General features: G+C 42.2%; 1 protein-coding gene across 6 annotated transcripts; it reads left to right on the forward strand.

Annotated features, from left to right (window-relative positions):
* Positions 1-7: 7 nt before the first annotated feature.
* mta3 (metastasis associated 1 family, member 3) lies at positions 8-25,136 on the forward strand. Of its 6 annotated transcripts, none has more exons than XM_035533525.1 (21): positions 8-287; positions 1,668-1,735; positions 4,448-4,541; positions 6,081-6,207; positions 6,815-6,878; positions 7,055-7,172; positions 9,655-9,757; positions 10,166-10,265; positions 10,426-10,614; positions 11,840-11,914; positions 12,161-12,219; positions 12,320-12,441; positions 13,743-13,883; positions 13,915-13,931; positions 14,564-14,786; positions 19,180-19,272; positions 19,397-19,579; positions 19,693-19,724; positions 20,190-20,314; positions 21,602-21,629; positions 23,753-23,898. In XM_035533525.1, the coding sequence occupies exons 1-21, from the start codon at positions 260-262 to the stop codon at positions 23,798-23,800; spliced, it is 2,037 nt and encodes a 678-aa protein (XP_035389418.1). In that variant the 5' UTR covers positions 8-259; the 3' UTR covers positions 23,801-23,898. The 6 variants fall into 6 exon arrangements, with proteins under 6 accessions (XP_035389418.1, XP_035389419.1, XP_035389415.1 ...); XM_035533526.1 differs by lacking the exon at positions 23,753-23,898 and adding an exon at positions 22,192-22,266; XM_035533522.1 differs by lacking the exon at positions 21,602-21,629 and having other exon boundaries at positions 23,753-25,136.
* The last annotated feature ends 702 nt before the right edge of the window (positions 25,137-25,838 follow it).

The following is a 25,838-nucleotide window of genomic DNA, read 5'->3' on the forward strand; positions in this document are numbered from 1 at the left end:
AGTCTTTTTTCGTGAGTTACTGTATTGTACTGTGAATCTTGGGAGGGGGAGCTCCTCAACCCCCCCCCAAAAAACAACAACAACCAAAAAAGCAACAAAAACAAAGAACTCTCCCGCTCCTCTCGTCATTTACCCCCTCTTCTACAACAGTCTAGATTATTTTATTGGTTAAAAGGCATAAACAATTTATTTGCTTATTTATTATCTTTTTTTTGTTAGTTTATGGTTAGGGTTTTTTTTACACTCCGGGAGGGCAGAAATGGCGGCCAACATGTACCGGGTCGGAGGTATGTCAGTCTATATTTTTGAATTAACGTTAGCCAAAACACGATCAACACAGCCTTTCGAAGGAGAAGTTTTATTAGAACTGAATACTGATAAGTGAATAATTTACAAGGAACTGGACAATTATGCGAAGCTCTTGAAAGCGGTCGACAACGTGGATTGAAAATCTTTGGGATTCTGATGTGGGTCAGGCCTCTAAACTCTCCTAGCAGCACTAGCCTCCTAGCCGGAAAGCTAAACACATCATCAGCTAATCTATCAGACGCATGAGAATTGTCCATATCGGAATATTTCTCATACATTTAGTCTTCTGTAAGCGAAATGAGCTCTGCTTCTGAGATGGCGCGTGTGCTTTTTAAGCCGATGTATTTGTCTCCTATCTGGAGCATGCCCATTAGTTGGGTTAGCATTTTACAGCCACCGTGCTCAGTTTGCCGTATCGTTAACGTTAACAAGCGAGCAACCAAATTTATTTTAATTTGCTACAACTGGATTTCCTTAAACGGCATTGTGGCTGACATTACCATATTTGCCCAAGTATTTTTACAATTTCCAATTTGAAGTCATTTAGAGGCTTAATTTCGTTTTTAATGTTATGGCATCATTTAGTGCCATCTACAGAGTAGTAGATTAGCTTGCTATGCCAGGGTACCCGACATTGTTTCATGGCGTCGTTAAACCGTGGCAGCAAAATCGGAGCGCAATCCTTAGATCACTGAATTGTGAGAAGCGGAGTTTTGATTAGACTTGATGTTTGTGTGTAAAACTGTTAAAATGTGTAAAGTTCATCATGTATTAAAAATAGAAACAGTGCGACTCCTGCGATACTTTAATTTTGCCACAATGTATCGGAATGTGACTCGCCTGCTTGTTGTATTACCATCAGGTTATTTAAAGTCAAATATCAAGGTAGTCTTGTGATGTTTAATAAATCTTCGCAAACGCACAATTGCCTTTATAATATAAGTTTCAATCAGACTTTATGTACAAGTTCGTGGAACAGTGTTAAGAGATTCACACTGGGGGTGGTTGGGGTGACATAGCTGACAGTTTTTAGTATTGTTGAAACATTGTCAACAACAAAATCTTGCCTGTCTAAGGTTAATGACAACTTGCCCACAAAGTTGTGTTTGTGCACCCTTGTGCTCTCTGAGGTTAGGTCCTGATTCATTTGCTACACCCAATATCAACAGTAAAAAACTTATTTCGTGTTCTTTTAGAAGCATTTCACCTGTCAGTGTACTTGTGGTACAATCCAGTGACAGCAGTGTGTTGTTTCTGTATACTTTTTCTGGCACATCTTAATGTGAGTACTAGTGAATGCTGTGATTCTTTTAAACTGATGAGTAAACCATACAAATGAAACATCTTTTTTGTTGCAGATTATGTATTTTTCGAGAATTCTTCAAGCAATCCTTATCTGATCCGGAGAATAGAGGAACTGAATAAGGTACAGTTGTGTGGGGTGGGATTGAGGATTTCTATGGTCATTTGTGGAAGTGAAGTGGAAGCTATAAGGCAAGATAGAAATAAACTTTCCTCACTAGAAAACAAGCTTTATATCATAAGCCTGTGATAGAGAATGTCAAAAACATTAAAGATGGAGGGAATATTAGATAGTAATATTAGAAGTATGAGATGCTGTCCAGAAACTCTTGTTAGCAATGAACCTGTCACTAATAATAAGATAAAGTATTGGTATCTTGCAGTGAAGGTCAGAACAACTTCAGTACATTTTGCTAGTGAACACTGGAAGCATACATTCATTTTACAGAAAATGTAAGTGTTAAATAACAAAAATACTTCAGACAAGATTTGTAAAAGATGAACAGATGAAACGTAAGTTCTCTAAATAGCAAAAGTGGGATAACAAATGAATCATGTAAATTTGTACTTGGTTTTAATTACTAATTATGTTATATCTTGTTTGTTAAAATGTTTCAATCAGCATTAATGAGCCTGATAAACATTTGTCATGCCTTGCTTGTTAATATGATCATTACTGACCTACTGACCCAAGTGCCCAGTGTTATATTCATTAAATAGATTTCCAGCTTATGTTTGTGTTGAGGCGCATGAAAGAACACAAGATCTCAATGTTTAGGCAAATGGAAGTTGTTCATATGATTTCTGATTAGAAAAATTGGACATGCATGTTTGAGCATCTGTTCGTGTTTGTTTCAGAAATGCCTGTAATATGATATATGGTGCCAGGTGTTAAAACTGTCGTTCCCGTGGAAACAGAAAGGCTACTTGCTACACACCTGCGCCTCATCTGTAGCTGTATGTGTGGAGTTTAATTATGCAGTTTAGTTTGATTTTCGCTTATACATTTAAAAAGATCACACACCCAGTTTGTGATTAGTTTGGCAGAACTCACTCTATGCGAAAATGCCAAAAGGTGTTGTGTAAGGAGTTATGACCTTTTAATAGATGTCGTTCTTCCATCTTTTCAGCTTGGTGTCCACTGCCTGGGGCTTGTGGAACAACCACGGCTCTGTATTTTTATTGCCAAGTGGTATCTGTATCTGCTTTTTAACATGAAAATATTACATTTTAAACACTTACATACTAAAAAGAACATTGTCCCATGAACATCTGGAAGACGTGTATATATTCACATACGTGAAATTAAAAAAACAGTACGACTGGACATGGCGATTGTTAGATGTGCATTCTTACTGTTCCGCACGTATACAGGCAGTATCAGTGCAGGATGTCACTGCAGTTTTTTTTTGTCAGTGAGCAGAGCTGGCAAACGTATTATGCAAGTATTCTAAACCTATAGCATTCTGATATGAAATGTGTTGGTCACCTGGATATGGTATTTTCTGAGACATTTATTAATATGGTATTGATTTATAGTAATCTGGATTCTGCACGACTGTAGAACTATTAGGCATTTGTTGTCCAGTTCGGAACAAGAAGCTTTACATAAACTGTACAATTTTACAGTATTTGCAGTATTAAGGAGTAAATGGCGATTCATACTAGCATATGCATTACCACCCCTGATCTTTGTGTGGTTGACTCACTGTGAGAGTATACAGTCATTCCATGTTTGTCATATTGCTCACCCCAGTGAATCCACATCCTCTTAATGTGGTATTTATCTTTAGCCATGTCTGTCAAATCCAAGGATTCACTTGTCTAATTGATTTAATAAGATGGCTGTGCACACTGTTATTCTTCTATGGCAAAATTCTGCACGCATACCAATGTCAACAGTCTTTGACGGTATTATGATTGTTTTAATTGCAAAAGTCATGACTTGTCTTTTCCAAATTGGATGGCCTTTTGATTTTCTTACTAGAGGAAGCAGTGTGTCCCTACCCTTCCTGTTAGGGAGCAGTGTAGTTACAAATCTGTATGAGATTCGACTTGTGTGAGCTTTCCCTCATAGAAAGTGCAATTTGTGAAGATACAGACACTTTGCAAAAAGTTGTATTATATATTTTTAATAAATGACCAGGTTTGCCTAGAAACATTGTGAGGATTCTGCTTCCACAGCCCTATGAGAGGAGGCTGGCAGGGGTCGCTGGTGTCTTCCTCTCTGTCAATAAACCATATAACTCACTCATATATGCACTTCATCTCTGAGCAGTTGCTTTATACAGGGCATACATTTCTTAAGAGGTAGAAAGGATCCATTAGGCTTATCATAGAAACAGTCCAGTCTAAAAATTGTCATCTCACTGTTGCAAAATACATCTCCTTTATTACACTTTGTGCTGACTACTTCAACGGGAGTCCCCAGGCAGTATGCTCTGCAAAGATTGCTGCCATAGCAAATAGTATAGCTTAGTAGCTAACTTTTATTAATGAGTGCAGGATCTGTTTGTATTGTTTATATTCACTTGTATTAACATGTATTAACGTTTGTTCGTGAAGAAGCGCAATTGCAAATTTGTCTCTCTGTTACTTATTACACATCTGTGACTGTGCTGGAACATACAGGCTTCCTGTAGTGTTCTGATTCTTTTGTTCACAGTGGCCTCCAGGTCCAGTAATTTGCCACCTTCAGCTCTCTGCTGTTGAGAGGTACATGCTTCTCTGCAGTGTCCCTGCTCCTGCTGGCCGCGGTGGGGCTGGACACAGGAGAGTGTGTGTTTTAAGCCTGAGGTGTTGGCCTGACGGTGACCCCATCTCTTGCTGCTTTCAGACAGCGAGCGGCAATGTGGAGGCGAAGGTGGTCTGCTTCTACAGGAGAAGGGACATCTCACAGAGCCTCATCCAGCTGGCGGACAAGCATGCGAGTGAGTGCGGGGGACCTGAGTGCTGTTTGCTGTTGCTGCTCGGAAATGAGCATGTGCTTTACTGAGAGCCTCCTCTAGTCAGAACAAAGGTTTTGCCATTCTCTGTGAGAGTGTGCATGATGGGACAATGTTTGCATATATTGTCTGTGTGTGTGCTGTGCTGTGCTGTGTTTCAGCAGGGTTTCTCTCATTTTAGAGAGTTGCTAATCTACATGGTAATAATTGGTTGGCGGTCTTTTCTGATCCATGTTTCAGGAGTCTTGGGGCCCCCATCAAATTGTTCTTGATAACAAAATGTACTTTGCAGTCTTCAGCATTGCTTTGTAGTGTTCCAATTGTCTGCTTTGCTGAAGATTTTCTTTGGATGTGGTCTTTATTGATCTAATTTTAGCTATCTTGGCAAATATCACTTTTGATCTTGATAAATGGTATTATTGGTTCTGTTTGTGGTAAACATTAATTACATCTGAAAGCATAATGAAATTTCTACACTACGCTACCACACTAAATGACTTGGGCTAATAACATTTCTTGGTGCTTTTGCACCCTATCAAGTTGACTGATGGCCTCATGCAGCTCTTTGAGCACTAGCCTGCTTGCATTGCTTGCATTTGTTTGTATAATTAAGTGTAGTAAGGGCAGAGCCTATTTGAGTACTTTGGAAGTAATTTCTGAGCAACGTGTATGTGTGTGTGTGTGTGTGTGTGTGTGTGTGTGTGTGTGTGTGTGTGTGTGTGTGTGTGTGTGTGTATATATGTATGTATATATGTGGGTGTGTGTGTGTGTGTGTGTATATATCTGTATGTATGTATATGTATGTATGTATGTTTGTATGTATGTATGTATGTGTGTCTGTGTATATATATGTGTGTGTATGTTTGTGTGTATATATATCTGTGTGTGTGTATATGTATGTATGTATGTGTGTCTGTGTATATATATGTGTGTGTGTGTGTATGTTTGTGTGTATATATATGTGTATATATATGTGTCTGTGTATATATATGTGTGTGTGTGTGTATATGTTTGTGTGTATATATATATGTGTGTGTGTGTATATATACATTATATATATATATATATATATATATATATATATATATATATATATATATATATATATATATATATATATATATATATATATATATACACACACACGCACATATGTATGTATGTATGTGTGTGTGTGTGTGTGTGATATGGTTGACTTTGATGTTGAAATATCACATAGGCTTTTAGGCTTATTATTGTCCTACTCTCTTTTAAAATGTTACTTTGTTGTGTAATTGGTAGACATCCTAGGCATTTATTTTTGTGTAATTATGTCTTGGGCTTATGTAGTCGACATTAGTCTGTAAGTGATCATGTCATTTGTGTGTGTAAATCAGGTTTTGTGTGTGTACATCTAATAGTGACTAACGCCATGCACGGTATGCGCACAGTATTGTTTTTAACATTTAGTCATGAATGAATGTGGATGTGTCTGTTTTAATGCTCTGTGTTTGCGTGCATGCGTGTGCATGGGTGTGTATGCAGAAGACTTGGAGGAAGAGAAGGAGAGTCCCTCAGAGCCAGAGCTCAGTGAGAAACAGAAACACCAGCTCAGACACAGAGAGCTCTTCCTCTCCCGCCAGTATGAATCACTCCCTGCAACTCACATCAGGTAAACACACGTACCCCGTTTCCAGCAGACTGCCAGCAACTGCACGCATGGTCAGCACATAGCTAGCGGATGGAGTGGATGCGGACATCACAGCGCTTGGGTTAGCCGGTGCTGCCTCTCCCCTCTGCCCCGTTAACCCGGGCCAGGCTGGAACTGGGCTTTTCCTGGCCGTTCCCCAGTGCACCCGCGGGTGTGTGCAGGTTACATGCGTTAGTAGCATGGAGCTGGGCCTGATCTATTAATCAAGAGCTGCTGAGCTGAGCAAAGGCCCACTGTGTGCTTCCAAAGAAGGGGAAACGTCAACATGTGTGGCCAAACACTGAATGGGAATCATGCACGTAAACCGCGTAACAACCAGTTCCCCCTCCCCCATGGTGTCGAACATCACCCAGTACTGTTCTCATGTTTTCACACCTTTTCCACTCTGAACATGTCCCTTCCACACACTCACATTTTGTGCTAATCTTGCACCTCACATCCCTCCAGTCTGGCTGAGCTGGAGGCTCCAGTGAGTGGGGCAGCGTGAGGTAGGCTGAGGCAGGCCCAGGCAGGGCATGGATCTGCTTGGGGTTATGAGCACTACTGTGTGCTGTCCTTGCTTCCCCAGGGGCAAGTGCAGTGTGGCCCTCCTGAATGAGACGGAGTCGGTGCTTTCCTATCTGGACAAAGAGGTACAGACTTCTGTCTCTCCCACCTGTATTTTCAGATGTGTTTACAGAAGAAGCCCGGTCTCTGTCTTAGTTAAATTGTACTTTGAAAAATCGGACCAGCTCCTCTGCTCCTGACTGCCTTTTCTTTGTTCCCGTCTTTCTGTTTCTCCCTTTTTCTCTCTCGCTTTCTCTCTCAGGACACTTTTTTCTACTCACTGGTGTATGACCCCACACAAAAGACCCTGCTGGCAGACAAGGGGGAGATCCGTGTTGGGCCCCGTTTTCAGGCTGATGTCCCAGATATGTTACAGGAAGGTAAGCAGAACACCCTCGCAGAGAGAGAAGGAAGTGTGCATGTGTGAGGAAAAGAGACCTTTCTTTACCTCGCTTACTGTGCAATTTTAAGTTTTCTGCTAAGACAGCGGTGTCTGTGGTTTAGGTTTCATTTCTTGAATAAATCTTGAATAAAACTTTCTTGAATAAATCATCATCCTTTGATTCTGATTCTGATTCTGATTATTCTGTTCTTAAATTAAGATATAACTCACCCATGCCATGACTTTAGGGTTGGCTAATGGAGCATTTTCCTTGACACTGACTGACAGATGGAGGGCAGTGCTGGGGAGTTGCTAGTGCAAAATGTCATGAGAAGTTTGATTTGTGGCCACTGGTGCATGGAAAAGGAACAGTGTAGATTACAGTAGCAGCAGTGACAGTCAGTCAAGTGTGAAATTGCTGTCAGTGGACTGTCAGTCTTCACCTCACCACTCTAAATGCATGCAGTTTTATTTTCTCTGATTATATTCACCTTTTCAAATATTTGAACAACTTCTGTCCTCTGAAGTATATTTGCATACAAATTGACATCTGATTTAAGAAATCCCATGTGCTTAAAGCTTGAAGGTGTCCTCCCCAGTGCCTGTCCTCCCCAGTCATTAGAGGAGCAAGAAGATAACTAAAGCGGCGTATAGCCCAGCATGTTTTTTTTTCTACTCTGACAGTTAAGTCTTCTAATCAAGAACATCTAACATAACTTGTAATTCAGCAGTAATGTGAGTGGCAGTAAGATGGTGAGATGGAGTCTCTAATTGCTAGGCTATAGGTAATGTTGCAGACAGCAGGACAGAGGTCAGACTGACTTAAGCTCAGGGAAGCTCTGTCTTATTTCTCTACTGGCTTATGCCTTTTACATCACCACTATTACATATCTCTGCCACTGGATGCTCTTCCCAGCCATAGCCAGTGTTAATGTATATCTGTAATGTATATCTGTAAGCTCTTACAGCCCCTCTGAGGAGACTCCACGGACTCCTTGTGATCAGATTGAGACCGACCCATGAACTCCTCATGATCAGATGAAGACATACTTGTTGATTCCTCTTGATCAGATGGAGACAGACTCGTGGTCTCTTTTTGATCAGATGGAGACAGACCCGTGGTCTCTTTTTGATCAGATGGAGACAGACTCGTGGTCTCTTTTTGATCAGATGGAGACAGACTCGTGGTCTCTTTTTGATCAGATGGAGACAGACTCCTTGCAGTCTTGAAGCCCACAGGGACGCCAACCGTGTGGAAGGCAGCAGCAAATCTCACCTCACAATGCCACCAGGCTTATTTGATTTGCTAGAAGAAACTGACTAGTGTACACTTCAAACACTGCCTTTCCCCAAATGGGAGCATGAACACCGTAGCAATGGCTGTTTCAGAAGGTCATTGCCTGGAAAGAGAGGCTTTTATGATTTGCTTGACTTTGTGCCCTGATAGTTATGCTTTAAAACTCTTGGCACTCAGGGCATGGTGTGTGTGTTCGCGTATGTGTGTTGGATTTGTTTATTTGAGAGGAAACGGAGGAGAGAGATGGACCAGTTCTGCTGTGAACTGAGTTAGATATCTGTTAGGTCTGACAGTGCTCGGTTTTATAGGCCAGTTGGTGCTCTCCTGAGTGTAAGCACAATTTGCAGTGTCAAAATAGACAAATTTCTAATGTTGGAAACTGCTGTTTTTTAAGAGTAACTGTTTGAAAGAAAGTTAAGAGACTGAAAAAAAACATTTTTTTGGAAGGGTTTGGGTCTGGAAAGGCTTTGGTTTCCACTGATCTGGCCGGTAGTGATGTGGTCTGTTTGCAGTTCTGGTCACACTGCTCGAGAATCATCGATGTGTTTAGCCCACTGAACCGCAGGATGATGGTGGTGACTGTTATGATGATATTCACATCCCCAAACCAAAGTACTTGAACTCCATTACCTAGTGACACGTCGTCCCAGATTACAGCACTTGCCCTGTTGCCATGGCTGCCGCAGGATCATATTAGGTCTGACTGGCTTGTCCCATATCCATGCGGATGGAGGTCCCACACACGCACCACCCTTTGAACAATAAGAGGACATAATCAGCTCTCTGCTCCTCCAGCTTTCCAGCTCATGGGGAGCACACCCACTTCCCTGCTGAGGGCTCTGCGTCCTCCCAGCGTGAACTGTTCCCAGGCCCTTGCTGAGTGCGTCTCTTTCCCACTCTAAGGACCATTGCACCATGCCTCTTGGTGCTCGCCAGGTGTTAAAGGGCCTGTAGCAGCACTCGCGCTAATTGAAGCTTGACTGATGAGCCTTAATCAGCAAACCTACTGCACTTCACACTATACTAATTCTTGAAGTCATTAGAATAAAAGTGACTGAACATTGTATAGAAAAAGCAGTTATTAGTGGCGTTTCTCTGTTCCTTGAAAAGGTTACAGGACTCATAACTGATTTGAATGATTTGAGCAGTGGTGTAAATGAACCTTTCCTTCTCTTGCGATCAGGAGAAGCTGATGACAGGGACCAGTCCAAGCTGGAGGTGAAGATCTGGGACCCAGAATGCCCCCTCACCAACAAGCAGATAGACCAGTTCCTTGTGGTGGCTCGGTACATATGAGTGTTTAAGGCTTATCTTGGGCTTTTGTGAATTTGAAGTTGAAACTATTGTCAAATTGTTTTTAAATTAATATGGTTTATTAAATTTCTGTGCTGGAGCAATTAATAGCATATTAATATATTTTGGCTATATAAATATAACAGGAAACTATAACATAATTGTAGTAAATATTTATAGATAAATACAAATCATTTCTTGGTCTCTGGTTACATAGGGGTTATGCCATAAAGCTTTATGCTATTAAAGTGGAGTGGTTTATTTCTAAACTACCCCATGCTATGGTTGATGGGCTGGTAATAGGAAGTGTGATTACATTGCTTGTGGTCATGGGTATAGGACTTTTGGAGCCTGAAGATGCTGTTGAATGCTGATGATGGCGGCGGTGGTATTGTGTGCAGGGCGGTGGGCACTTTCGCGCGGGCGCTGGACTGCAGCAGCTCCGTCAGGCAGCCCAGCCTTCACATGAGTGCGGCAGCTGCATCGCGGGACATCACTCTGGTATAAGCCTGTCCGCCACTCAGCCCGTGCAACACCATCTCCCCCCCCCCCCCCCCCCCCAGTGCTCTCCCATTTCCTCTCCTCTCACTTCTCTCTCTCTCTCTCTCTCTCTCTTTCTCTCTCTCTCTCACCCCTTCTTTCTGCTCCCATGCCTGTGCAGTTCCATGCCATGGACACGCTGCATCGGCACGGCTACGACCTGTCAAGCGCGCTAAGCGTACTGGTGCCACAGGGGGGCCCCGTGCTCTGCAGGGACGAGATGGAGGAGTGGAGCTCCTCAGAGGCCAACCTCTTCGAGGAGGCTCTGGAAAAATACGGGAAAGACTTCAATGACATCCGGCAAGACTTTGTGAGTACGAATCCCATGTGCGTGCATTAGTTTGCTAGTGCTAAAACGGCTAAAACACAAGCAGGACCAAGACAATGGTATAGTAATAGAGGTCAGTTGAGCTGGGTGTGGGGAAGAGGTGAGTGAGATGAAGTGTGAAGCGATGCGGTGGTGAAGAGAAGACAAAGTGAGAGCATTAGTGATGGTCAGCTTTGGCTCGCCGACAATTGAGAACTCTGGATGAGAATACAGGTCTGATCTTCCACAACCAGGGCAGTCCAGACAGTAAAGCACTTGGTCATGTGCACACATGTGTAATTCACAGGGTCTGGTACATTTTGATGAGTGGTTATGCATGATCCTCTGAGCTGGAACAGAAGGATGAGTGCTATTTAATGGAAAGTTCTGCGAAGCTAACCTTCAGAGTGGCATGCACGGGATGACATTGGGCTGTAGAGGGTTTGGTCCCCCCCCCCCCATCTCTTTTCTTTTTGCCTTTGAAGATCAGCTATGAGCCTAGTTTAACTTACATAGCTAGAACTTTATTGATTCCGGGTGTGGATAGTGTCACAGCGACGGAATATGTGGGGGCAGAAGGGGACGGCGTCGTGGAGACGGGGTGTTATTTCAGGCTTGAGGAGTCCTGTGCTGTTACACTTGTCAGCTCCTCTCATCCTGCAACTGTGGACCCAGAACAGAACCCTTGGAGATGGAGCGACATGCACGCTCTGTTAAAGCCCCACTCACCCTCAGCTGGAGAACCCCAAAGGTTCTGACTGTGGGTTCTCTGAGATGTCAGCTGTTTATTTGATCCAAGGATGAGGATGCAGTTCCCACAAAGCTGCGTTGCTGACATGCAGAACTTTACAAAGCCAAGTGTGCAGTGCTGTTTAGCGGCGCACCATCTGTATTCAGAGGGTACTTGGGCATGTGTTTGTGTCCTCTCCTCTCAGGCCGGGTGTCAGCTGTGTGAGCTCCGAGCGCAACACATTAAGACATTTGTGACTGCTTTTAGCATTCCTCAACTGGGCGTCTGTGGAAGGCAGGTGCTCATGCATAAACATGCCCATCTGTACGAGAGACCCACCGCGCCCCACTTAGAATAAAAACAGCGCAAAAAAAAGGTTGTTCTCCAGCATGTTCTGAGTTACTAGGCGACACTGCAGGAGTGGTCAGGGTTGCGCGGAACCGCCCGGCCATCGGCAACGGCATTTACCACACGTGCCTTCTCCCTGCTCTGTTTCAGCTCCCGTGGAAGTCCCTGACTAGCATTATCGAGTATTACTACATGTGGAAAACCACGGACAGATACGTACAGCAGGTGAGCGTGGGGTCCTGGAGAGAAATGAGCAATATTGTGTGTGTGTGTGTGTGTGTGTGTGTGTGTGTGTGTGTGTGTGTGTGTGTGTGTGTGTGTGTGTGTGCGTGCGTGCGTGCGTGCGTGCGTGCGTGCGTGCGTGCGTGCGTGCGTGTGCGTGCGCGTGCGCGTGCGTGCGCGTGTGCGTGGTGGTTTTGCCTGCGTTTCTGCCTGACTGCACGCCACTGAATGCTGCATTTGTGGATTCAGAAGCGACTGAAGGCTGCTGAAGCTGAGAGTAAACTGAAGCAGGTGTACATCCCCACGTAGTGAGTGCTCTGCTTCTCCTCTCTGCCACTTAAACTATTCGCTCTCATGAAGCTCTATTGGTTTCGATGCCGTCTCATCCGTGTGCATTTTACTCGGCAGTAACAAGCCCAACCCCAACCAGATCTCTGTCAGCAATGGGAAGATGGCCACCGTAAACGGCGCACCAGGCCCCGGCGCCTACCACACTGCGGGTGGCGGTCGTGCGTGCGAGAGCTGTTTCGGTGAGTACTTCACAACTCTCTGCAAAGGTCAGAAGGATTGCGCGCACACAGGTGCAGGACACAAAAAAAACACAAGCAAATGATGAATGTTCTCACATATATTATCCAGCTTTATAACCCCTTACACAGTTAAGTATTATTGTGCCATATAGATCCAAAAGGTTGCAGTAATGCTTGAATAAACAAGGAAGCTCGGATGACGCAGTGTGCCGACGTGTCATTATTCCACTTGGGGACTCTCCTCGTGTAATTACAGCCAGCAGAACTGCAGACAGTTCACTTACAATATGTCGGGCCATTGTTCGTTTGCCAACTTCGTCCTTCTGTCAGTGGAGAGAGCTGCTCATTCATTTCCCAGCTGAGCTAGCGCAAGGCAATCCATAGAGCCACTCAGCATTTGAACGGATCAATAACGACCATTAGGGATGAACCCTGGGTTCAGGAGCACAGGGATTTCAACAGTTTCAACATGTAATCCATCACTCTTAGACCTTTTGATTATACTTCAGAGGGTCCTGAAGAGTCCCTGGCTGCTTTATCCTAGATCCTATTGTTGTCAATTACATACAGTAGCAGTCAAAAGTTTGGACACGCCTGACTGATGATTTTTTTTAATAGTAATAAAGGCATTTTAATCTAATGGATTAAGTTTTTTTCTAGGACATATAATTTGGGAAAGGTGTTTGCTTATATATGAATTCATTTTTGAAACACACACATTCACACAATCTTGCACACTCAACCAGATAGATAGTTTTCTTTCAGAACTTTTTTTTTTTCACCCTTCAAGTGTTCTGAAAAGCATCATAGATAGCTGCCTCATGAAGCTGTTTAAGAGAACACCGAAACCATGCAACGCTGTCATCACAGTATAGGATAGTTACTTAGAAGAATCTAACATCTAAAATAGTCAGTATTTGTTTATCACAGCATAATAACGTGTTATTTCATTGGTTTGATACCTTCCCTTCTTTTCAAAATGTACTAAAAATAGAGTAGGTGTGTGTGTGTGGTACTGTGTGTGTGTGTGTGTGTGTGTGTGTGCTATGTTTATTTAAATTATTAATTGAGCACTTGTTGCAATGTAATGATGCAATAAAATAAAAAGTAACGCTAATGAATGGTCTGCTAGTTTTCATAGCCATGGACTGTTATAAATCCTTCTAGGTCTTCATTTGTGTGAAGTCCAACCAAATCATTCCTTCTGGTTTCAATATTAAATCATAAAACATGGTGGCTAAGCCATTCCACCTGAAGGAGGGTGAGGCTGTTGCTGACCCTGTTCCCTTTTACTTTGGCAGCCATGCAGTCTCCCCAGTGGTATTCCTGGGGTCCCCCTAACATGCAGTGCCGTCTGTGTGTCTCCTGCTGGATGTACTGGAAGAAGTACGGCGGCCTGAAGATGCCGAGCAGAACTGAGGGAACGGAGGAGAAGACGCCCCCGAGCCCCACTCCAAACGTAAGCTCCTCTAACGAGCCCCACTCCAAACGTAAGCTCCTCCCCTGAGCCTTACTTCAAAATAAGCACCTCCCCCAGGCCTCATTCAAAAGTGAGCTCCTCCTCCTGTATTATAATTTGGTGGCAGTGCTGTGGGTGGGGGTCATGAACTCCAGCCTACGTTTGCGTTAATTTGCTGGACACAAAAGGGGTGATGACCACGGGTGTAAGGAACAGAAAAAAAATCAGAATGAGTACACGGTATCAGTTGAATTGGCATTTTAATCTGCATTTTGACAACTTTACAGTGAAGTAACCACACCCCTTCAGTAGCCATAAAACAGTGACCCCATACCAACCTTATCACTGAACTGGACTTAATTAGCTGACTGAGGTGTAATACTATTCCTACGATACCTAGTGGAATTATTGACATTAGGGATATGCAAGAGCATGGTACCTTAAAATTAGTCCATTCTTGACACTGTAGTGATCCTTTAAAAATGCTGCTTTTGCTGTTGGTCTTTTGTAACCTCTCTCTCTCTCCCCCTCCCTCCCTCTCCCCTCCCACTCCTCCCTCACCGCTCCGTGTTCTGCTCTTCCGTGTGCTGTTTCCTTGCTTTGTTTCCTCCCTCCTCCCGCCTTTCCCGGCATGGGCTCTCTATCTTCCTGGCCGGTGTGCAGGAGCTGCACTCACGTGCCCACAGCCTGCGCCAGAGCTCCCACATGGTGCCCATGAGGAACAGCGGAAGCCCCAAGTCCTCTATGAAGACCAAGCAGGCCTTCCTGTTGCAGGCTACGCGCCTCACCAAGCTGGCGCGTCACATGTGCCGTGACCTCATCAGGCTGCGCCGGGCCGCGCGCCGCCCCTTTGTGCCCATTAACTGTGGCGCCATAAAGGCGGAGTGTAAGAGCTCTTTAAATTCCTAACTTCAGCCTCTCCGTTTCTCTCCCTCGCACGTGCACGCATGCGTGCACGCACACACACACACACACAGACACACACACACTTCCCACGGCACCCTGTCTGCTCTGCTCCCCATACCCACCTCACCACGTCTCGCTGCCATTCCTCCCTTCCATCTGTCTTTTACGGTTTTTATTATTGTTATTATATTATTATATTATTTCATTTTTTTGTATTTCCCCCCAACCCTGTTTCCAATAAAGACTGCCTGTCCTCCATAATTTTGGGTTGTAATCATCTTTTCAGTTCAGTTATTTTTTTTGCTTTTTTCCTACCTTTTTTTTTGTTTTGGTTCCACAACGTTGTAATGTCGTTTTTGGAAATGGAACACCAACACATTTGGTGCATGGAGAATGAGAAATGCTTTGATCCCATGACGAAGAACCGATTAGTTCTCCTAATATTCCCGTATCTTGACTACAAATTGTAGTTGTACTTGAAAATGCATATAGTGTGAGCCTTATATTTAGTAAAGCCTAAAGATACATTTAATGATAGACCTTTAAATCTATTTTGCCTACAAGAAACTATATTTTGCACACCCCATAATGATGTACTTAATTCTCACTGTGAGTAATAAGTTTTTTTTTTGTTTTTGTTTTTTTTTCTTTTTTCTATTTTTGTGTTTCATGTTGGTTCAACCCCCAACCTCCGCCCCCCTTTATTAGAGTAGGAGATTCATTTTACTGTTGCTTGCTCATTTCATTCCAAAGGTCATATTCAGTACTCATTTTGTTATGGCATGCTTCTGCATGATGTCAGTGCTGTACCTTGAGCTGATTAACTCGATCTTGTCTTAAGTCATATCTTAGAACAAGGAGAGCATAGGATCAACACCAGATGATAAACATTGAGCTGAATGTGAGGCCTGTCCCTTGGCCTGTATCACTAACACATTCAGGCTCTGACCAGTCGACTTGTTTTAAGTAATTTCTAATTATAATCAATATATTTCAATGAGTGACTTTGTCAATATATAGAAGTCTGGGTTCTAATGAACTGAGCTGTGTTTAAGAGTGAAAGAATGGTTTTGTGTGTGTGTCCATGCAATGTGTAAGTGGGAACTTTAAATAGTATACTGGGGACTAATGGGTGTGTGTTCCCTTTTCTCTGATGGGAGAGCGTAAGCCCTTGGAGAAAACCTGTGTAAACGTACAATCTGTGCAAGCAGGAGGAACATGTTGGAGAGTAGGTGGAACTGAGATCCAGTTCCTTCAAGGCTGCAATATTTTTGTGTGCACTAGATAAATATAACTTGATGCCTTGACCATCAGTCTGGTTTGATTGTAATCTCACTGAACGTTTCATATATTACCAAGCATTTTCATCCAAAGATAAATGAAAGGAATAGGACATATGCAATGTTATTCACAGTTTTACTCTTTTGGCTCTGTGCTTGTGCTAGGCTGTATAATATTGTTAGTGATGCCTGGATCCTATTCATGTTTTTGCTAGTTTAGGTTATTTTGTTGGAGTAGCAAATTGAATATTAGATTAAACCAGCATTGATTTTCTGGACTGGAAAAGTTTGTCCTGAATAATCTGAATAATGAAATGTATACTGCATTCAAGACCATGTAAACATACCTAGATAAATCTCTGGTCTTGCAGCCTTGTGAAATTTGAAAACATTTAATTAGGGTGATTTATTACAGCAGCTCATTAAAGGGTGCCTTGTCGGGTGGTTCTTGCCTTCAAGCCATAGCAAAAACAATAGCATGGGCTTCAACATGATTCACAAAGAAATGTTATTATTTTTGTGACAGCTTTAAATGATGGTCGGTGAAAGTGCGCTGGGATAAGGCGTAAAGCTTTCCAGGAGCTTTTCTTTTCTGGTACCACCCCATGATAAAGATGGGGCCTGTAGGAACACCATCACATTTTTAGTTCTTTGTGGATGCTGGGATAGCCCTAAGGGTGCCAGGCCATGTGAAATGGGTTTGTGGTAGGTATGGGAACAGAAAACAGATAAAATGTGCTATTTTCCAAGAGAGATGTGAAATTGCTGAGAAGTTGGGCTGATTGAATTGATTTTATGCAGCAAGCACCTCACGTAAAGGGGCTGCCGTTGGTGTGCAGTGGAGGATCTTGTGCTTCTTTTGTAATTAGATTGTGAATCACCTCTTGACTGGAGTGACCTGGTTCTCTGGCTGAAGAGTGTAAGAAATGTGCACAAATAAGACGAGTAAAGCCTCAATGAATTGACATAAGAAATGTTGGAAAATTACTTTTTGCTTTACTATGTAGTCTTTGTAGTTTTGTTGCAAATTGGTCCTAATTTGCTTAGAGTTTCTAGGGAGGTTTGACTGAGCTAAAATCCTCATTTAACACATTTTCACATAAAAGCAAGGAGATGTCTAATACTGATAGTAATAACCTTTTTAACAGTGATCTTTTAGTGCTGCACACTGATGGAAGAGTAATGATGCACATTTAGATCTCTGGTAAAACACACTTACTAGACCAGCAAATTCAAACTTGTTTTTTTTTTTTTTAAGTTCAAAAGACCATTGAGAAACAATCAAATTTTATATTGTACCTCCCACGAGGGGGCTGTCGAATGGCCAATGAAGTGAACTTTTCAATGGGCCTCTAAGGACCCAGAGTTTACTGATTTGTAGGTGCTGGCCTTTGAAAAAGCAATATTTTTTTGGGACAGCATATAACACCGAAGGATTATCCAGTTTATAATAAGAGAATTTAATGTGCATAAAATAAGCCACTACTCAATATGAAAATCATGTGGTCATTTAACCTGCTTTAAAAAAGTAACAAATTAAATGGGGAATGTGATCAGCTATGGGTTTTTAGATTCACCACTTTCTATCTTTCTGTGAGCCTAGTATTCCTGATAGCCACTCTTGGTGGATGACTTCCTTCACTATGGAAAGAATTCCTAAAGCTTGCAGGACCTTGCAAACCTCTCCCACACTGCCTTGCATTAAGCTTTTCTACCCGTTCTTGCGTTGTGCTTTCTGTCACATGCAAACTTCCATTTTATGCTTCCATTCCACTCCTATCTCCACCCCCAGATGCATGTTTGTACGTCCTGCCCATAAGAAGACCTTCTGGCATCTTCATACCGTAAGGCATGGGGCCCGTGAGGCATGCTCCTAGGTCGTCGTCTTTTCTATCCTATCTTTGTTTTCTTGGTGTGAATGTCCTGTGGGCAATCAAATGCAGAAATAAAACCATGGCTGAAACCATCCTATCTGAGTCCTTGTAGTTTCATGTGTCTTGTGTACCTGTCCATCACTGTGCCACACTCACACTGATAGGCTGGTTGGAGTGAGAGTCGTATGAAGTCCGCCTCCACCGACAGCATGAGCTCAGCTCCACTGGCTCCTGGTGTTCTGTTCCGTTTGTGCCCTCATCAAGCGTGTTGCGTCTTTCTTTTTACGGTGTGCGAATGTGGATGTACACACACCCATCAATTGCATCTCACTCATACATGCTGCTGTGAATGCAACTTCATGTTCGACGTTCCTCTAGCCAACCTCATTTGACATGACGGCTAGTTTGATGCATACCCATTGGCATGTTGGCCCTAAAAAGACATTGCTGCTAAAATAATTTTGCAAGGTTCATTTTCATTAAGGGCCCAGTGATGCTTAAGCTCTCATATATAAGAATGTAAAATCCTGTTCTTTAATTTCATATGTAATCATATAATATACATTAGCAACAGCATACAACAATAACTTAAATCTTTGAAAAGAGGGCAGCAGAACAAAATGGTGAAATAAACTATGTGGAGTTGTTGAATATAGAAGCTACTGAGAGAATGATTGCTCTGGTCAAACAATATTCACCTCACAAGTAAGTTTAAGTACAGGAACAACCACCTTTAAGCTGTTCAATTCATCAATGTTTGACCTAGTTAAATGTATTGTTGGAAAAGAAAATGTTAAACTCCATTTCAAAAAATCTTAAAGACAAGTATGTACTGTTCAAGTTAATGGAAGAATCTCAGAGAATCTTGCACTAATCTCAGCATCTCTGAAGTTTGAAATATTTTTAGAATGAGACAAAATTAGCTGGACAAAGATTTTTAATAGCTATATGATTGTCAGTTCCATGTTTGTAAAACAGGGTGAAAAACTATAAAATTTTGAAACTTTTGCCTGTAAAGTGGTTTAACTTGCCTAGTTCTCCTTGTAAAGAGTCTATTAGTCAAATACTTACCCAGAGTGCAGCTTCAAAAGGACATTCCTCAGGTTGACCTGCTCAATAAGCACTTCATGTTCTGTCCATGAGAGTCCCCCTCCTGCTTGCTGAAACATACTGACCTGGCCCTGTCTCTGTGTGTCCAATGTGCCCGGCTGACGTGCAGATATGATTCGAGCGGCAGAAGGCATGACAGGGCGATCTGCAAAGCCCAAACCTTCCCAGAGGAGCACCCTGACCAGCGTCCTGCAGTACCTCGGTGAGCCACGCCACTGAATCACAGGCCTCATTCCTGCTTGTGCATACGCTGTGCATACAATGTCTTGCTTTACTGGTCAGCAGGCTTGAACCCGGCAGTCATAGTTCGTACTGTGCTGTTGCAGAGTCTCGTCCGGCAGCCCATGTGCAGCGCTCTCATCGTACACCTGGCCTGCAAGTGCAGCCGCCACGCCGCCTTCTCTCCTCCCTGCCTAGCCACGGCCCCCTCGGTATGCTGGGAAAACGCAGTTACCACCACCACAGCAGGGTGGAGTTCACTGAGAGGAGAGGGAATGTACCAGGTCAAGGTGAACATGCAGAAACGCACATGTAGATACACCAAAAACACATGCATTAAGGCACAAATTATATAATTTTTTTTATATATATATATATATTTCCTTTCTTTCTTATATTACAGAAAACCAAGGTCACATTGTGGGGCCCATTCTGGTAAGTACAGTTTCCTGTACTACTGTCCCGAGATTTTGAAATGAGATGGGTTTAATGAGGTGTACTGCAGAGAACTGATGATCTATCTTAACAGCACAAGATTTGAAATATAAAGGCGGTGCAAGCCAAATGACCACTTCCTTCTTCTCCAGCTTGAAGGGCTAGGGTGCTCATCCCTGAAATAAAATGTGTGAACGCATATACCAGTCATTATTTACTCAAGCTGTCTACCCCCTTTGTTATTTAAATGTACACACTTTTCACAGAATGGCTGCTTTCCGAGTTGATCTGTGCTAAAGTTAATATTTCTTAGTTGGTGTTTGCAACTGTTTTATGAGCTACCTTTTTTCCCCTCTCAGAGCAGCCACACAGTGTCTTCATACAGGAAATGTAACAGCACAGTAGCGAGTCCGACTATGTTGAGTCTCTGCCCTCTTGCCTCTGCTCCCCGGCATGCTCTCCCAGCAGCACAATGGGCGGAGCGCGGCCGGGCCCAGCCTACGCTCCAGCAACATGATGCTGCGCAAGAGGCGACCCAACTGGATCGATGCGCCCGATGACAGCTTCTTCCTAGTTACCCGGGAGACCAGGTATGCCTAACAAGCGTCCATCATGGCATTTCCTTGCGTGCCTTCCGATGCAATCAGGCATGCTGCAGAGGGATTGAGTTCTGCTTCAGAGGTGCACAATGGTCCCCCGCATCCTAGCCCATGAGGACAGGCAAATTAGATGCTTACTAAAAGCCTGACTACTCTTTCAGAAGAAAAGCAATACACATCATGTCAGAAAACGCCCGAATCCGCTTTTGCTCTCTGATTGGCATCGGTGGTGATTATTGATTCATTTGGCAGGAGATGTCGAATTTATTTTCCCACATATTGACTCAGCCTTCAGTTTATGGCCAGTGACAGATTCAAATGGCAGGGACCGCACCAGTGTAATTACAGGATTGGTCACACCCTGTACCAGGCGGTCAGCCAAGCCAGTCTGACTCAAAGGTGGTCAAACTGGGAAATGTCAGGCAATTTCAAATTACACAAGCTGTACATTCCTGTAATTAACAGTGTTAATATGTTTGTTGGCTTAGTTAATTAATAGGCTCATGACGGCAGCATGGAAAGGACACTTTGCTTATTATTTTGGAATCTCTTAACAGGAAGTGGCTACAGGATGTCATAGGAAGTCGCTTACATTTAGAGGTTTCTTTTACCATAGAGATGTGCTGTGCAAGACTCCACAGGTAACCTGCGAGTGATAAAAAAAAAAAAAAAGACAAAATGCTATGCAGTACTAGTGGAGAAATACTGGGATGACTTGGAGGAACCTTAATGATGCCAATGCTAGGAGTCCCATGATTGGCTTGGTGTAGGAGGGTGGGTGATAATATGCTCTCAATTCTCTTCACTTAGAATTCCCAATTTGTTGTGTTCCCTGTAATATGAAAATAAGGTTTTCTGATTATCCAACTGTTGTTGGATAACAGAGCAGAGATGCAGTCTGGAGGGATAAAAGGCTTCAGATTTTAATGGAACGTTTCTTACCAAATATGTTCTGCGGCATCAATTTCCACTAATTTTCCATTAATTTTCTGTATGAAGTAATCTGCTCTAAAGTACCCCGAATGTCTAGATGTGTACTCAGCTTTTAGAAAATTATTAATGAATTCAAAAATTAAAAGCTATTTGAAAATGAACCTCGAAATGACATGAAAAGCAAAATTAACCAGACTGCAACATAACATAGAGATAAATGATCTTTGTGGGGATCGGGGGTGGGTACGCTAGAGGTACAGGAAGCCTTCTTTATGCCCAGGTGCATCGTGAGTCACAATGTGTTTGTGACTTCCTATGATTGACTGGCTGCTTGTCTCATTTCAGTGCTGCAGTCTTTAGACTCCTGCTCATGGTAAGACCCTGTCCCACTACTCCATCCACACTAACACACACGCATAAGTATGTTACACACTGAAGCTTCACCAGCTTACCTGTGGAGTCTGTCTACGGTGCAAAGACGTTACATATTGAAGGGAGAAAATGGATTCATCATAGGCTAGACCAGACTGTTAGCTCTCTTAACAATGGTTGATAATATACTAAATAGTATGCTTGTACTAGCATTCTATATGTTATCTGGTTAGAAATTCTGCTAGTTTTCTTCAATGCTGAGCAAAGTGGAACTGAAGTCCACGGAGAGCTGGAGTTGGGAGGAGGCTGGAGGAAAAGGCTTCTCCATGAGTTCCGTGTCCAGATGAGCCATGACTGGCCCTACTCTGCTTGCCTTGTTCCCAGAGCTGGAGCGGAGGCCAGGGCTAAATTTAGAGTCCCCGCTGTGAAAGATTAGCCTATAACTGGGCTCAGAGGGGCTGGGACAAATGAGAGCGTGAGGCGGGGCCTGGCAGACTCTGACAGAGAAACAGACTGTTGAGAATCTAACATTGTGAAATCACACTTTCCACCTCCCTTTCCAGTGTAAACAGGGTATGAAGAAAGGCAGTGTGAAGAAACATGTGGGCTGATGTCAGATGTCTTTTAATAGTCATAGGTGTGTGTAATTGGTGCTGTTTATGTCTTGCGTGTGCACGCGTGTGTGTGGGTGTGTATGTGTGTGTGTGGGTGTGTGTGTGTGTGTGATACAAATGGTTCCACACCCAGCAACTTTTAGTTCAACCAAATTCAAAGGTCACTGTCCTTTCACACCAAATTGCATTTACTCTTGCATCTCAAATAAAATTTTAAATTCTACAAGGCATTTGTTTTTAAAGCGGAAATATACATGCATGTGCTTGTAACTTTTCAGTGTATTTTACAGAGTGCTCATAGAGACAGTCAGCTCCTCCTATAATTTGCTGTTAGATTTAATGCATGGAGCCCAGATCATGGTTGTTTCATTAGGTCCAATCAGAGGCGAGTGGCTCCCACGAGCCTCATACATTTTATATGAACGCAAGACCAAGGCGTTTGCCCATTAGGTTGATTATTGTGATTATGGACTTGGTCCTCTATTAAATTATATTTATGTAATCTGGCCTCGCTGGCTCATATTACAGAGCTTAATGTTCACAAGCACTTAAGAAGGCATTGTGCCAAGAGCCCCTCACTCTCACATGAGAGGAAATGTACACAGAATTGTTTTCTTTATTTTATATTAGTATGTTTAGCTGAGGGGAAAAATACATACTTGTGCAACACTCTGCTGGACAGGGACATATTTTGGAATGATAGTCTATGTTTTCTATCTTGAGCTTCTGATCCTCTGTATCATCTGTGATTCTCCTATACCCTCACTTTCTTGGATCTGCCAATAATATATGTATATCTGTGTGTGTGTGTGTGTGTGTGTGTGTATGTGTGTGCGCGCGTATGTGTGTTGTGCGCGTGTGTATGTGTGTGTGGGAGTATGTATGTTCCTTTCTCTGTGGGTGCATGCATAAGCATACATTCTGGTCCTTGCACACTCTGGAAATTGATGTAGGTTTCTCTCAAGGGAAGGAACATCTATTTGATAATGAAGTTTTCTGTGGTTTATATATATATATATATATATATATATATATATATATATATATATATATATATATAATATCAAGACAATGCCAACATTAGCTTGCAATAATTAAATAACAACCTGCCAGTTCCACTAAGAAAGATGTATGCATTTTGTTTTCTCCTAAGTTGTCATAAGGGTCCAGAAATGCGTAGATCCACCCTTATTCAAATACATAGCATTTTAGATGGTATTTGGCAAAGATATGGATAAGTTTTGTCTCTTAAGGAAATACTCTTTAAAATTGGAAGAGGGGATTATAATAATAATCTGTCAATGGCTTTGAAAGTATTTTAAGGATTATGATTTGGTGCTTCTTGTTTGTCCTGTATTGTGTAATAATACTTTCAAAAGCTCTATGATCTCTGAATCACTTTTGCTTTTTGTTGCACTGTTGACTTGCATTTTTCAGTCTTCACCACAGTTTAAGTTAGAAGGCGAACAGAGAGTGAACAGTCTTGAAGTTTTTCCTCTTCTGATCACAGGAAAACCAGGAGGCTGCTCTCCCGCTCCCAGCTAAGAAGAGCCTGTAGGCAGCCATGCGAGCAGATCAACCTGCGTAGGGTTCCCCAGGGTCCTGCACAGGGGCCTGTCCTTATGCCCCCTCACCCTAGTCTACGGATGCGAGGCCCCATCGTTATTCATGACTGACATCAAATCGTCCTGTTTCAGCTGCCTGCCCCCTTGTCTTTCTCTCTTAAATCTGTCCCCAACCCTACAATGCTGGCGACTCCCCCCTCACCAACGGCTCCTTTGCTCTGAGTTTTTGCTTTCTATTGGGCTAAAGAAACAATCCTAAAGAACACAATAAAGCATAGTTAACTCACACTGTCCACTAAACTCCCACACTCCCTCACTTAGAGCACACCTAGTGCTCACTAGATCTCAGTTAAGCTTTGCTCTGGCAACTTGTATAAGCTCTGATTTGATAACTTAATACTTTCTTGCTGTATGGAGGGTCCTATAAGGATGTGGTCAGATGATATGTCCGTATCGTATACAAATCTCTTATTTCTCATACTGACCACTCTTGAGTGACTCTTCTGAAAAGTATTTGTGTGCTCTTTTGTTTGTAATTTCCACTGGAGCCCCCTTTCCTCTTTTCTTCTGTGAGTATTATGACAGTACAGGTTTGTGAACTGTTTTAAACTATGTCTGAGAGAAGTGAAGGTTTGTTGTACCAGAAATTACTGGAGGACAGTATTAAACATATAGCATGGCCCCTAGAAATTACTGGTTATCCTCTGACACTAAGCAATAGTCTTATCTGTTGGAGACCCTACCAATTCAATAGTTAATTGTATCCTAATTTGTACATCTGGCAATGTAAAGAGTTTCAGACTGCACTAATCAGTGGAGGTCAATTTCACTTTTGTGTCTACTACACACACATATATTCAAGTGCACTGATTGGTCAGGAAGGATTATAATATTCATCTGCAGGTGTTATCCTAAAAATGCAAATGATGCTTTTAGTCTACTATTAATAGCAGTCTAAGACATCGTTCATGCAGTCGAAATGACTGCCTTTTTGATATAAGTAAATCAAGCTATATGTGGCTTTCCAGAGAGAAAGTAAGTTTGCAAAATATGAAAACCAAGAAAGGCACTGAAATGTAGCACTTTGGCCATAAATGTAATGCTTCGTTTCCCCAGGCATTCATGAAGTTTTAAAACTGACAAAAATTAAACATTAAATTACAAAAAAAAGGAGTCACTCTACAGTTTCCGACTGTTGATACCGCATGTGACAGTCACAATGATTCGCTACTTTTAGTTTTTATGCATCATACATTTATGTTGTGTTTCCTTGTATGTCACGTGTTAAGTGAAATATGCTGAATAAAAAAATGAAATTGTAAGTTATTGTAAAAAAAAAAAAAAAACTGAGCTCGTTCATCTTCATTCACTGTAAATCAACAAGCATGAAATTAACAGTAAATAGGGAATATGCTGAATTTTACTTTACATTATGAAATACCTATTATACTGACACCCAGAGGCCTGGATGTTTCAGAGATTCTGTACTAAACCTTTTTTAAACACGGTCCGCTCTATGGAGCATAAACTTTCATTTGAGGAAAACGAAGCAATTTGATTCTCCATCTCATGTGACCTGAAGTTTATAACATATTGATATTTAACACATTACTACAAAATAGTATTTGTGATAATGCATTTGTCCAACTGTCGGTTAATGTGTTTTAACCAAGTTTAAGGTATGTTATGACAAGCTACGCTACACTATGATATACAATAACGTATAAAACTCCATTTGCAATAGTTGTCATTATTCTTATAAAATGTTAATTCAGTTCAGTCGTATGAACATTATTAACCATCTGTTTCTGAATGTTTTTCAACTAATGAATGTGCAAAGCGTGATTATGCAGACTAACACAATAACATCTGTTATCAATAGCATTGGCAGATTCAAAGCATAAACTCAGATGTAATATTTGTCTAATCTAGAATGTACAGTAGTGAAGAAACATTAGAAGACACATTTGCAAAAGTATTTATTCTTAGCAAAACAAATATTGGTTCTTTTTACAACTTACATAATTGGTC

This window comes from Electrophorus electricus, chromosome 14, assembly GCF_013358815.1.
Source record: "Electrophorus electricus isolate fEleEle1 chromosome 14, fEleEle1.pri, whole genome shotgun sequence".
NCBI classification, from domain to species: Eukaryota; Metazoa; Chordata; class Actinopteri; order Gymnotiformes; family Gymnotidae; genus Electrophorus; species Electrophorus electricus.